At 38.4% G+C, this 12,390-nt stretch overlaps 1 protein-coding gene across 1 annotated transcript; it reads left to right on the forward strand.

Annotated features, from left to right (window-relative positions):
- The first annotated feature begins 1,179 nt into the window (after nt 1-1,179).
- On the forward strand, nt 1,180-4,221 carry MSANTD5 (Myb/SANT DNA binding domain containing 5). Its single transcript, XM_060295537.1, has 4 exons — nt 1,180-1,185; nt 2,746-2,830; nt 3,339-3,644; nt 3,965-4,221. The coding sequence occupies exons 1-4, from the start codon at nt 1,180-1,182 to the stop codon at nt 4,219-4,221; spliced, it is 654 nt and encodes a 217-aa protein (XP_060151520.1).
- Nucleotides 4,222-12,390: the final 8,169 nt, after the last annotated feature.

Below are 12,390 nucleotides of genomic sequence, written 5' to 3' on the forward strand. Positions count from 1 at the left end.
CAAGGGCTATAGATAATTTCTAAGTCATGTTCTTTAAGCTGTTTTGCAGATGCTGAAACCCGCAACAGGTGGAAGAAGTTACCTGCAATATATATATATATATATATATATATATATATATTTAGGTGACATGAAAAGAATCAAGGATGACTCTGGAGCCACTACACATTAAGTTTGAGCTGATTTAAGATGATACCACTCACTGTATATGCCCCTCCCCGTCTTGTCATAATATAAACTCCGTAAATCTGAATCATTGGGTAGATTTGTGGATGATTCTTAGATAGTTTTGAAGATTCAAAATTAATTCTGAGTAAGGTCCATAGTAGCCTAGACTACATCTGAGATTCTGAGGCAAAAAATTCTAAGCATTGTGTTGCCAACCTTCTTGGTGACAATCTAAGCACCTTCCTTCTCTCCCATCATCAGTTGTCCCATCTATAAATCCCCCTCACATTCTCCCTCTGTGTCCCTCCTTTAGCATAAACAATTCTCTTTGAAAAATGTTCTCTTATAAAAAGAAAAGCTCTGTTCTCCCCCTCTCCTCCCCTCCCTAAACCCTTCTTTCAAATTAAGTCCTTCATAAAGTGTCCCACATGCATCTCTAGAATTTGTGACCACCCTCACCAGCTGAGGCCTGGGCTCTTCCCCTAACCCTCCACTGAAACCACCCTCTACATGACACACATAGTCCTTGAGCCAAACCCAAAGGGCTTCCCTAACCCTTAGCTCTAACTCACAGAGGGGAGGGTGGTTCATTTGTAGGAATGTCACAAACTCTCACTTTGCCTTTGAGGACACTGGAGCCTAGAGATCCTTGGAATCAATAATGGAGTTAACCCAGCATTAATCTCTAGTTAATCCTATCCCAGTTATCCAATCAAACTGTATTGTAGGTGCTGCATTAAAGGGATTTTGCAGTTGTAACAAAAGTACTAAATTGGTTTATCTTCAGTTAATCCAAAGAGAGTATACTGGGTGTGTCTGATTCAATCACACCCAAGGTATTTAATAGCTGCTAGACTTCCCAAGAGCTTCAGAGACTACCAGAAGCAGAGAGGACCAGACACATTTCAGGAGACCACCTAATCTCCTGAATTCCAGCAAAGCAGAGTAAGTGCCAGCTCTCTTCAGCTCCTGGATTAGGCCCTGAGGCTGCAGAGAAAACTCAGAATAAAAATGGAGGTAAGTTGGAGGAAACCTGATTCCTGTTTGTTTGTGGGAATATGGTTGGGTTATTTGTCTTTCATTTTATTTCATAAGTACTTTTGCAGTCATTAAAAGTACACCCACAACCTTCTCTGTTCTTTGCAAATATTCACTCGTTTAATCCTCATAGAAAGCCTGATGGAAGGTGTTATGACTATACTCATCTCACAGAGAAGGCACCAAGGCACTGCATGGCAACTACCCTGAACAGGGACCCACAGTTGTAACTTCAAAGCTAGGAATGAGAAGCCGGCACTGTGGTTCTTGGGTTCATGACCTTCACAGATGTTCTGAGCTGCCACTCCCGTGCTTGATGGATGTTTCCCACAAATTTATGGTTTTAATGGGATTATGTGTCTACTTTGATATTTCATTTAGGTAGAGTATTTCTCATCTCTAGAAGTTCCATATAGGCTGCTTATATCTTCCTATTATCTCCTGATGCTACTGCTTCTCCACACTTGATCACAGGGAGTCCGTTTCTAATGACTGCTTTAAAGCCTTTCTCTACTAATTCTGCCACCTGTGTCACTTCTGAGTCTATGGATCAAGTTTCTGCTAGTGACGAATTGTATTCCTGTTTTGTTGCATTCCAGGTGATTCTAAGTGGGAGATCCACATTGTGCATTTTGGAGTGCTAGATATTCTGTGTTCCTTGAACTAATGTTGGACTTTGTTCTGGTGCAGAGAAGGTACTTCAAAACAGTTTGAGCCTTTTGAGGATTGCTTTGAATCTTTGTTAGTTGGGACCAGGACAGGCTTCTGTCTGGATCATTTGGCCACACTACTGAGGCAATACCCTTTCTGAGCAGTCTGTGTCTGAAAACCTTGGATTAGGGTTTTTGGTTTCACTCTGGCTGCTGGGAGCAAAGATTCTTCTTGGTCTGAGTGACCCCAGCAATTTCCCAACCTGCTCTTTTCCAGTGGCTCTTACTCAGTCCAGGCAGTTCCTGCCCACACAGGGCTCATATGTCCTTAGACAGGGGACCTCCCTGTAATCTTCAGAGTTCCCTTCATCTCTCTGTCCCTGTCTGTCTGTCTGTCTCCTGTGCAGCTTCCTCGTCCTGTACTTGCCATTGTGATACAGGATATCCAGCAGCATTCACTCCTCCAAGATTTCAGCCTGGACTCCCAGGCCCTGTTTGGATCCCTCTCCTTGCTCTAAGGTCTGGACACCCTGAGGCACTCTGTGTGGCCCTTGCGGATCCCCTTCACTTGTTTTTTTTCTTTCAAACCACTGTCCTGTGTTCCTGTTGTCCTGTGTCTGAAAACCTTTGGTTCAATAGTTCCTCTGGCTTTCTCCTGGTTCAGTGCCAGGGTGCATAAGAAAGAAATCTGCTTTGTTTTGAAATAACTCATTTGTTAAGAGTTTGCAACTAATATTCTCTGTTATTGCAGAATGTTTTCTAGATCTGTTCTTAAGATTGATTTTTATTTTCATTGCTGTGATTGGATAATTATTTAAGCAATCACAAGTAAGTTTTTAAGAGATTACCTACTGTGTCAATAGTCATCTTTTATTTTATTTTTCATTAGAAAGTGACATTTCAGGCTGAAATTACTAGACACCTCCGGGAAGTAGAGAAGGTAAAAGAAACCCAGGGAGAAGAACTGCCCTCAGGTAAGATGTTCTCAGTCATGTTTAATTAGAGAAAACTTTCTATCTCACCTCCTTCAGCTTCCCAGTATGAACTGCTCATCTCAGGCCCCAGGGAGGACAGGGCTTCCTTAGAGTCCTGGGACCTCTCTGTCCCCGCCCCCAGCCCTGGTGACCAGAGGCAGTGAAAGGCCCCATTGGGGGGTGGGAAGTGAACCCCTCTTCAGGAGGCCCTCCCAGGAAGTAAATGAACCATCAAAGCCCTGTCAATAGTCTCTGAAATTAACTTATGCAGCTGGAATAACATCAGGCTCGCAGATGCTTTCCTGACCTGTTCCAGTGACTATGGCTTGGCATTAGGACTCAGGTTGATGATGAATCCCTCAACATCTCATGTTAAATTTTGTCACCTCCCACTAACTGGATAGAGTCATGTTTGGACCTATCAGTGTAGAGGGAGGGTCTCTGAGAAACCCTCAGGTGTGCATGTGAGATATGCCAGAGCATATCTACATCCCTCTCTCCTTTCCAGACCAGTGTGTTAAACCTTGGAGCAACCATGAGATTAGGAGTTTCCTACAAGAATGGGAACTCCTTGAAGGTGAAGAGTTAAAGAAGAATTATCATGTAGCATCAAGAATAATTGCCAGGCATCTCAAGCAAAGGGGCATAAATAAGAGCAGGAGAAAATGTCTCCAGATGCTAATGAACATGCAGGACTTATATTGGACCGTTCATGAAGCCAACCAGAGACCAAGGAGTGAACCCTTGCCATGTCCTTATGGAGAGGCCCTTCACAGGATCCTAGAACACAGAGGGGAGAACAAGGACTTCTCAGGTTTGTCTCTTATATTCATCTTCATGGTTATTTAGTAAGTGGCATCAGCTGGCCCAGACATTGCACTGTCTCCTGAGAAGGGCAGCATGATGGGACTGGTCCCTGCCCACAGGTTACCCCCTTCACACAGCACAAAGAACTTGATGTCCTGAGCATCCACCTGCTCCTCTCTATTTCTCCTCTTTGTCACCAAAACAATGAGGGACTTTACTCATGGCCTGGTTTAGAATAGACATGGCCCCCTGGGCCAGACTAAGTAATAGGCATAGATTCAGGAGGAGGGTAGGTGATGTCCTCATGATGTCATCTCTCTCTCTCATGTCCTCCCTGTGCAGAAGTGGCTGATGTCCCACCACCTGAGTACCAGCCCCCTGCGTGTGCCATCCCTGATTGCTTTGAGGAGCTGCTGTGGGCTCCCCCACATATGATCTACATAGAGGATCCTCAGGTACCCAGATGGGAACCCTGGAACATGAACCTTCCACAGTCAAGTCCATGCCTGTTTCCTGCATTTCTCTCCCTACACCCTGGCCCCCAGCAACAGTGGTCAACTCTCTCTGACAATGAGTCAGAGTGAGAACTTACAGCTGGAACCTGAATCCCAGTTTGATTCGAAGGACAGACAATGGACTAGCACAATTCTATACACTCATGACTTCTTTTTTCCTAGCCCAATGTAATGAGGGAGAAAAATGTGAAAATAAATGACTGTGACCCTCATCCCTTTCTGCCTTGTGCTGGATGCTTGGATGGGACCCAGGATTATAGAGAGTCCAAGGGGCAGGGAGGTGCTCACTTTCCAGGTGACTTGGGACCTGTTAACCTTTCTCTCTACTCTCTCCATCATGCTTCCTGCATGGAGGATCCTTTAACATCAGAGACAACTTAGACACTCAGAGATAATTGTGCTCAATCCTGCCTTCATCATTTCTTAACTGTGTGATAACAGAACTTGTTTAATGTTTCTGAGCCTAAAATTCTTCCCATTAGAATGGAACCTGGTGTTTCTTATGTCAGAAGATAGTTTTAGTATATAAACACACACATGACAAAATCACTTGATGTTCCTTTTTTTTTTAATAAAGGAAACTTTTTATTTTGAGATCACTGTAATTTCACATGTTGTTGTGACAGATAATACAGAGAGGTCTCAGAGAGATCCCTTGTGTCCTTTACTCAGGTTTCCCTCATGGTAACATCTCAGAAAACTAAAGTATAATAACATAACTGGTATATTGACCAGATTCAGCCAAAATACTGAATCACCACAAGAGTCCTCATTTTGCCCTTTTATGGTCACACACATGACCCTCCCACACTCACTCCTTAGTTAACTCCTGGCAACCACTAAGATGTGTTCCATTTCTATCTATCTATCTATCTATCATCTATATATCATTTCAAGAATTTATAGAAGTGGAATCATAGAGTATGTAACCTTTGGGGATTGGCTTTTTTCACTCATGATAATCTCAGGATTCACTGAGATTTCTACTGCTGAGTAGTATTCCACTAGATGGATGGATATTGTACCACAGTTTAACCATTCACCCATTGAAGGTCATCTGGATTGTTTCTAGTTTGGAGCTATTTTAAGTAAAGATGTTTTAAACATGCAGGTACAGACTTTGTAACCACAAGTCTGTGTGGGATAAATGGGGTGCAACATTGATATGTATGATAATCACATGCTTAATTTTTTAAAGAAACTGACCATCCAGTTTTCAGATAACCATATCATTTTATGCTCCCACCAGCAATGTATGAATGATTTTGTTTGTTTCCTCACCATTATGTGGTGTCACAATTTATATTTTAGCAGTTCCGACAGTCCTTTAGTGAGTGGCATCAGCAGACCCAGCCCATCATAGTGTACTCTGAGCAGAGCTTAGAATGAAGGGTTTGGCCTCTGCTCATAGGTTTCCCGGCATGTCATCCCAAAGTGGTGATATCTCATTGTGGTCTCAATTTGCAGTCCCTATTGACTAACGACATTGAACATCATTTCATGTGCTTATTTGTCATCTGTATATCCTCTTCAGTGATAGGTCTCTTCATGTTTTTGGTCCATTTTCTAATTGGATTGTTTTCACTCCTATGAATTGAGAGTTATTTATTCTAGTCTACTATGAGATGTGCCTTGTGCAAATATTTTCTCCTTTGTGACTTTTTTTTTTTTCTCTGTGAAAGCTCATATGGAGAGGATGAAAAGTTTTAAATTTTGATTAGGTCAAATTTATCAGTTTTCTAATGAGTGATGCTTTTGGTGTCAAACATAAGAACACTTTTCCTAGACCAAGGATTTTCTCCTATATTTTTCAAAAAGTTTTACAGTTTTATATTTGTCCATGATACATTTGAGTTAAATTTTCATTAAGGTGTGAGGTTAGGTCAAGTTCATTTTTGTGTGTGTTGCTATAGATGTCAGTTCCTCCAGCACCATTTTTGAAGAGATTGTCATTTCTCTTTCACTTTTGTCAAAAATTAGGTGGGCAGGGCTTCCCTGGTGGCGCAGTGGTTGAGAGTCCGCCTGCCGATGCAGGGCACACGGGTTCATGCCCCGGTCCGGGAAGATCCCACATGCCGCGGAGCGGTTGGGCCCGTAAGCCATGGCCGCTGAGCCTGCGCGTCCGGCGCCTGTGCTCCGCAACGGGAGAGGCCACAACAGTGAGAGGCCCGCGTACCGCAAAAACAAAAAACAAAACAAAAAAAACAAAAAAAAATTAGGTGGGCATATTTATGTGAGTCTATTAAAGGGTTCTCTACATTGTTCCAATGATATACATGTCTATCACTCTGTCAGTACCACACAGTCTTGATTACTTAGCTGTATAATGAGTTATGAAATCCTGTAAATTGATGCTTTCCACTTTAATCTTTGATTTTCAAATATTGAACCAGTGTTACATCCCTGAAATACACCACTTATTCATCATACAATTCTTTTTACATATTGCTGATTTTAATTTAACAATATTTTGTTAGTGATTTCTGCATTAATATTCAAGAGGGATGCTGTTTTGGAGTTTTCTTTTGTTGTACTGTCTTTGTCTGATTTGGGGATCAAGGTATACTAGTTATATAAAATGAATTGGCAAGTGTTCCCTCCTGTTTTATTTTCTAGAAGATATTGTGTAGAACTGATGTTAAGTCTTTAAATGCTTGATAGAACTCTCCAATGAAACCATCTGAGCCTGGGGATTGATTGATTGATTGATTGATTTCTTTCATCTTTTGAAATTTTAAAATAGTTTTTTCAGTTTCTTTAATAGTATAGGGGTATTTACATTATCTATTTCATATTAGGTGATTTGTGGTAGTCTGTGTGTTTTTTAGGAATTGGTCTATTTCCTCTAAGTTGTCAAGTTTTATGTGTATACAATCATTCACAGTATTCCATTGTTTCCTTTTTGCTATCTACAGGACCTGTAGTCATGTCCCTTCTTTCATTCCTGCTATTGATAATTTGTCTTGTCCCTTTTTTCTTAGTCTTTCTCAAGGTTTGTCTACTTGATCATTTCAAAGAATCAGTTATTTGTTTCATTGACTTTTCTCTATTCTGTTTACAATTTTATTTCTGCTCCTATTATTATTCCCTTCCTTCTGTTTCCTTTGTGTTTGGTTTGCTATTCTTATTCTAGATTCTTGACGTGCTAGATTAGATTATTATTTAAAGACTTTTCCTTTTTTCTAATGAATGAACTTAGCACCATGAATTTTATTTTCACCACTGCTTTCACTGTGTCCCATGAATTTTAATGTGTTGTATTTTTTTATTTCAATTTTTTTAAAATTTCTTTTTAGACTTGTTTTTTGACCCATGGGTTATTTAGAAATGTGTTATTGAGTTTCTAAGAGCTGGAGATATTTATGTTGTCATTGTGTTATTGATTTTCTAGTTTGATTCCATTAAGACCAGAGAACATACTCCATATGATTCAATTTTTAAAATTTGTTGAGGCTTGTTTTATGGCCCAGGAGAGGGTCTGTCTTGCTATATGTTCTGTGGGCACTTGAAAAAAAAGTATATCCTGATGCTGAATGAAGTATTTTATAAATGTTGATAAAGATCCTGTTGTTTGATAAGGTTGTTGAGTTCTATTTCCTTGCAGATTTTCTGCCTAGTTATTCTGCGTTCTAATTATTAAGAGGGATGTCAAAGTGTTCATCTACATTTGTGATTTGTCTGTTTCTCCTTTCAGTTTCTACAAGTGTTTTGCTTCCCATATTTTACAGTTCTGTGCCCTGGTATATACACATTTAGGATTGCTATGCCTTCTTGTTGGATTAACTTTTTTCTTTATGTAATTTCCCTGTGTCTCAAAATATTTTCTTGTTCTTAAGCCTACCTTTTCTGATATTAGTCTCTCCACACTTGCTTTCTTGGATTAATGTTTGCATCTTTTGCTACCCTTGTACTTTCAATCTACTTATATTATTACGTTTGAAGTGAGTTTTTAGTAGACAGCATATATATGGATCATGTTTTTAAATCCACTCTGTCAAACTATCTTTAATTGGTTTGTTTAGACCATTTACATTTAACGTAATTATTGTTAGGACTAAAGCCTGCCATCTTAGTTTTCATGTGTTTGTTCTCTCTATTTTTGTTTCTGTTTTCTTTTTACTACCTTCCTGTGGGCTACTTGAACATATTTTTAGAATGCCATTTCCATTTATTTATAGTTTTTGAGTGTATTTCTCTCTTTATCTTTTTAGTTGCACTAGTATTACATAATATACACAATTTTTCATCGTCTACTGGTGTCACTTTACTTGTTTGAGTGAGGTTTAAAACTTCTCATTTTATGTCCATTTACCCTCTCCTACTTGTAATATAATTATCTTAAAATGTTTTCTTTGCATATATTAGGATCATGTCAGACAGTGTTATAATGTTCACTTCAATCATAATTTTAGAAAACTCAAACCAGAAGAAAGCCTATTGTATTTATCCTCATTTCATTCTCATGAAAGTAAATGTATAGGTTCTCATTCTGTCTTTGTTGGCATAAGTGGGAATGCAGACATGGTTTTTATCTGTATTTGGAGGACTGGAACAGCCATTGTATAAAAATTTTTCTATCTGGAAATACTGCCCCTTCCTTAGTCTTTTGACTAAAATAAAAAGACTTTGTTGGGGATTTTCTTTGGTGTTCATCCATTAGTATTTCTGGGTTGCCAACTTTTTTAGCTCCAACACTGGGATATATGAGGCAAAAAGAAAATCCATAGGGAAGACAATTGTAGCTGTATGATAGGAGAAGTCTTAGGAGAGTCTGGTGTCATTGAAAACAAAGCTTATAATAGCATAGTAGCCTTACAAGTGGGGAAGGTGCACTAGGAGAATTCAGTCCTACTCAGTTGATTCTTTCTGAATGTTGTGTGTGTTTCTGTATGCAAACAGATATCTATACATCCACATATATTTACATAAATGATAGATATGTCATAAATTCATATTACTATTCCCAATTCAAATTCAGAGCTACAAGGTATCTATATCATGCCTGCATCTCTCTTTTTTTTCCCCTAGTGGCTCTATTCCTGGAATTCATAAGGTCCAGAATGCTTTAATGCCTTCAATTATTTCTGTGGACCCTCACTTCCTTACCATTGGAGTCAGCAAAGCTCCTCTCAATTTCACCTCTTCCCAAATTGTTCTGTGACTTTCCAGTGACCACCTTGTGGCTGTTTTGGGGTCACCTCTTCCCTTTTTCTAAAATTCCCCAGACAATCCATTGTTTCCCTCTAGTTTCTCCTTCATAGGCCATGATACAATGCAGGTATTGTGACTGTTAGTGATTTGTCCTCATCTACTTGTAGTTTGGGGCTTGTGTGTTGCCTTGTCATCTAGTTTTATTGTAAATGGTGGCCATGCCTGGTAGGTTTTACTTTCCGGTTGCTCTGGTCTTTTTATGTGACCCTGCTGCCATCTTCCCTGGATCCTCCTCTATATAGTGTTCATTTGCATTAATATTATCATCAGCTTCTTTTGTATGTTGGAGGACCATTTTTCCTTGTCATCTTTCTGATCAAATCTTTGCCCGTTTTTCTATTAGGTTGTTAGCCTTTTTTCTTCTTAACTTTAAAAACTACTCCAATATTTGGAAGATCAGCCATTTTTGAAAAATGAATTGAAAATATTTTTTCTCAGTCTATTTTTTGAGTTTTGACTTTACTTATGGGTAGTTTTTGCTATTCCTAAATAAATTATCTTTATGCAGTTGAGATTATCAGTGTTTCTGTCCGAGCTTTTAAAGTATTTCACTATTTATTTTAAACAAGAATGACCACAACACCTGTCACACCTAACAGAAATTAAGAGTATGTCCTTCTTTTGTTCAAATATTAAGTCAATGATCAAATTTTCCTCTGTCTCATAAACAGGTTTCATTTTGTTTTTACATCTTGCCTGTGTGAACCAGAATCCAAAAAATGTTCATATGCTGTAGTTGACATATCCCTTAACCTTCTTTTAACCTATAGGATTCCCTTCAGTTATGGACATAGAAATACTAATACATAATATAAAATCACAGTTATGATTAAATCAATAGGAAAAGGTCAGAGTGGGATAGACTGAAGAATATGTTTAGAATAAACTCACTATTGAAAAATGTGAGTAGGAAAGCTGTGACCAAAAACATCAGTACCATTTTCAGTTGTTATAGAGGCTATCGACCAACTTACATATACTGCATACCAGCTGTGAATGAGCCACTGAACCCAGAATGATGAGAGAACAAAAGACATCTAAGCCCTGGTTCCTGCTAAGACCCTAAAAATCCAGTAGAGTAGATGACATTAAACATTGAAAAGTTCTACAATACTTCAAGAATTAAATGTTTTAAGAGCAGGTTAAAAATGTTTAAAATTAAACATTTTAAACATGAATGTCCATAGATCACTGGATCATCTGTCATTTTAGATCATACTTTAGTTTTATCTGGATGTAGACACTATAAGTTCTTTGGAAACAAGAAAATCTAGCCTAAATTCTAATCAAGTAGTCATACCACCTGAGCAAAATAAGTGGTCCATTCACTTGACCTGCATACCACAGTAACTTCTATTCAATAAGTACTCTTGGAACAACCTCCCCATGACTTGCACTGTGTTAGGTGATGAGAATGTAAGAACAGGGCTTGTAATATATTTCTTTCCTTACTCCTGTAAATTGTAATTAGACCAGTAGCCAAGATTTATAAGATAAAACTAGAGACACTGAGTTCTGAGAATTGTCAGAGAAAATAATTAGTCCCTACTGTATACCGACCACCTAGCACAGTGCCTGGCACACAGTAGGGGCTCAGTAAGCATATTGGATGAGTAGATGAGTATATATGTGAGTCTGTGGCAGGGACCTGAACCTTCAAATCCCACTATTTGTATGCAACCCTAGCCTTTGCTTTCTTTGCTTAAATCTCAAAGCACTCTGAAAATATTTTGCAAAAGAATTTGTGTACTACAGACAACTTTAATGCCATTTGAAGTAGTATTGATTCCCTATACCTAGCTGTTATACTTTTTCTCTGGGAAATTTTTAAAATTTTGATTACTCTTTCACAATAATCAGGAAAAGTTGAGATAAGTTACTGGTGGAAACTGTAACAGACTTGCAGGCAATGGTCTGAATGTGGCATGTTGATTAATTTTGTTTGGGCTGTTTTTGTTTGTTTTTTGGTTTGGTGGTGTTGTTATTTTTAAATATCAGATATTAATTTTAGATAATTGTTGGCTTTTGAGTTTTGTGTGCTACTGTGTCCTAATCTTCAATTCAAGTTTATAAAAATATTCTTCTTCAAAGTTTTCTACATTGTCGTGTTTTCATTTTTCTTTCATTTAATTATATATAATGAAATATATGTATATATTATGTGCATTATTTGTATATATGTAAAATATAGTCATGTAGTCATATAATCAGCTTTGGTCAGTTTAGAATTCTAGAATTAAGTTAAAAGTAGTCTACACTTTTTCCCAAATGGATAATCAGGTACAAGAAAGTATTTTTATAAAAGACAGCAACAACATTAGAGTGTTTTTATGCTGAGAAGCAGAAAGTAAATGTAAAGAAGGTAAAGATATTGGAGATGGCATTTACTCTAAGTGCAAAAGGAAGGCAAATATTTTGTACTATTTTTTTATTGTGAAATTTTCCCTACATACACAAAAATAGGTTGTATATCAATAAACCTCAATTACCTAGTTTCAACAATTATATTGGAGGTTTTTAAGAAGGGCAGTGAGAACATGTAATCTATGTTTTAAAACATCCTTTGTGCTGCTGTGTAGAAAATAGATTGTTTAAGAGTGTCAGCAGGCAAACCAGTTACGAGAACCCTGTGGTGTCTATGGGAGGGATAACAGTGAGGTAGATTGGATAACTAGCCATGGGAAGACTCCCTGCAGGACATGCTGATGGAGTGGATGAGGGATGTGAAAGAAGAGGGTGACTCTGTGAGCATGCAGGTAGAGAGTGGTGCCATTGCCGATGTAGGGAGACTGGGGTTCAACACGCATATATCAGTTCCATGAGTCTCCTGGAAAATGTGTGCACTCACTCTGAGATAATTGATCTGAAGTCTCCCAAAGAGGGAGAACCAAGTATTTTTGGTATGAGTTCTATGTAGTTGTAAAAAGGAATGAAGATGATCTTTGTAAATTTCAGTATGATGTCTAGAATATGTTATTAAGTGCAGAACAGTGTGTGAGCAATTCTATCAAAGAAAGAAGGGGACAG

Source organism: Globicephala melas, chromosome 3 (genome assembly GCF_963455315.2).
Source record: "Globicephala melas chromosome 3, mGloMel1.2, whole genome shotgun sequence".
In the NCBI taxonomy this organism is placed as follows: domain Eukaryota; kingdom Metazoa; phylum Chordata; class Mammalia; order Artiodactyla; family Delphinidae; genus Globicephala; species Globicephala melas.

Coding starts and splice junctions, on each gene's coding strand:
- MSANTD5 (XM_060295537.1), top strand. Junction 2,831..3,338: donor GGGAGAAGAACTGCCCTCAG/GTAAGATGTTCT, acceptor TCTCCTTTCCAG/ACCAGTGTGTTAAACCTTGG. Junction 3,645..3,964: donor GGAGAACAAGGACTTCTCAG/GTTTGTCTCTTA, acceptor TCTCTCTCTCAT/GTCCTCCCTGTGCAGAAGTG.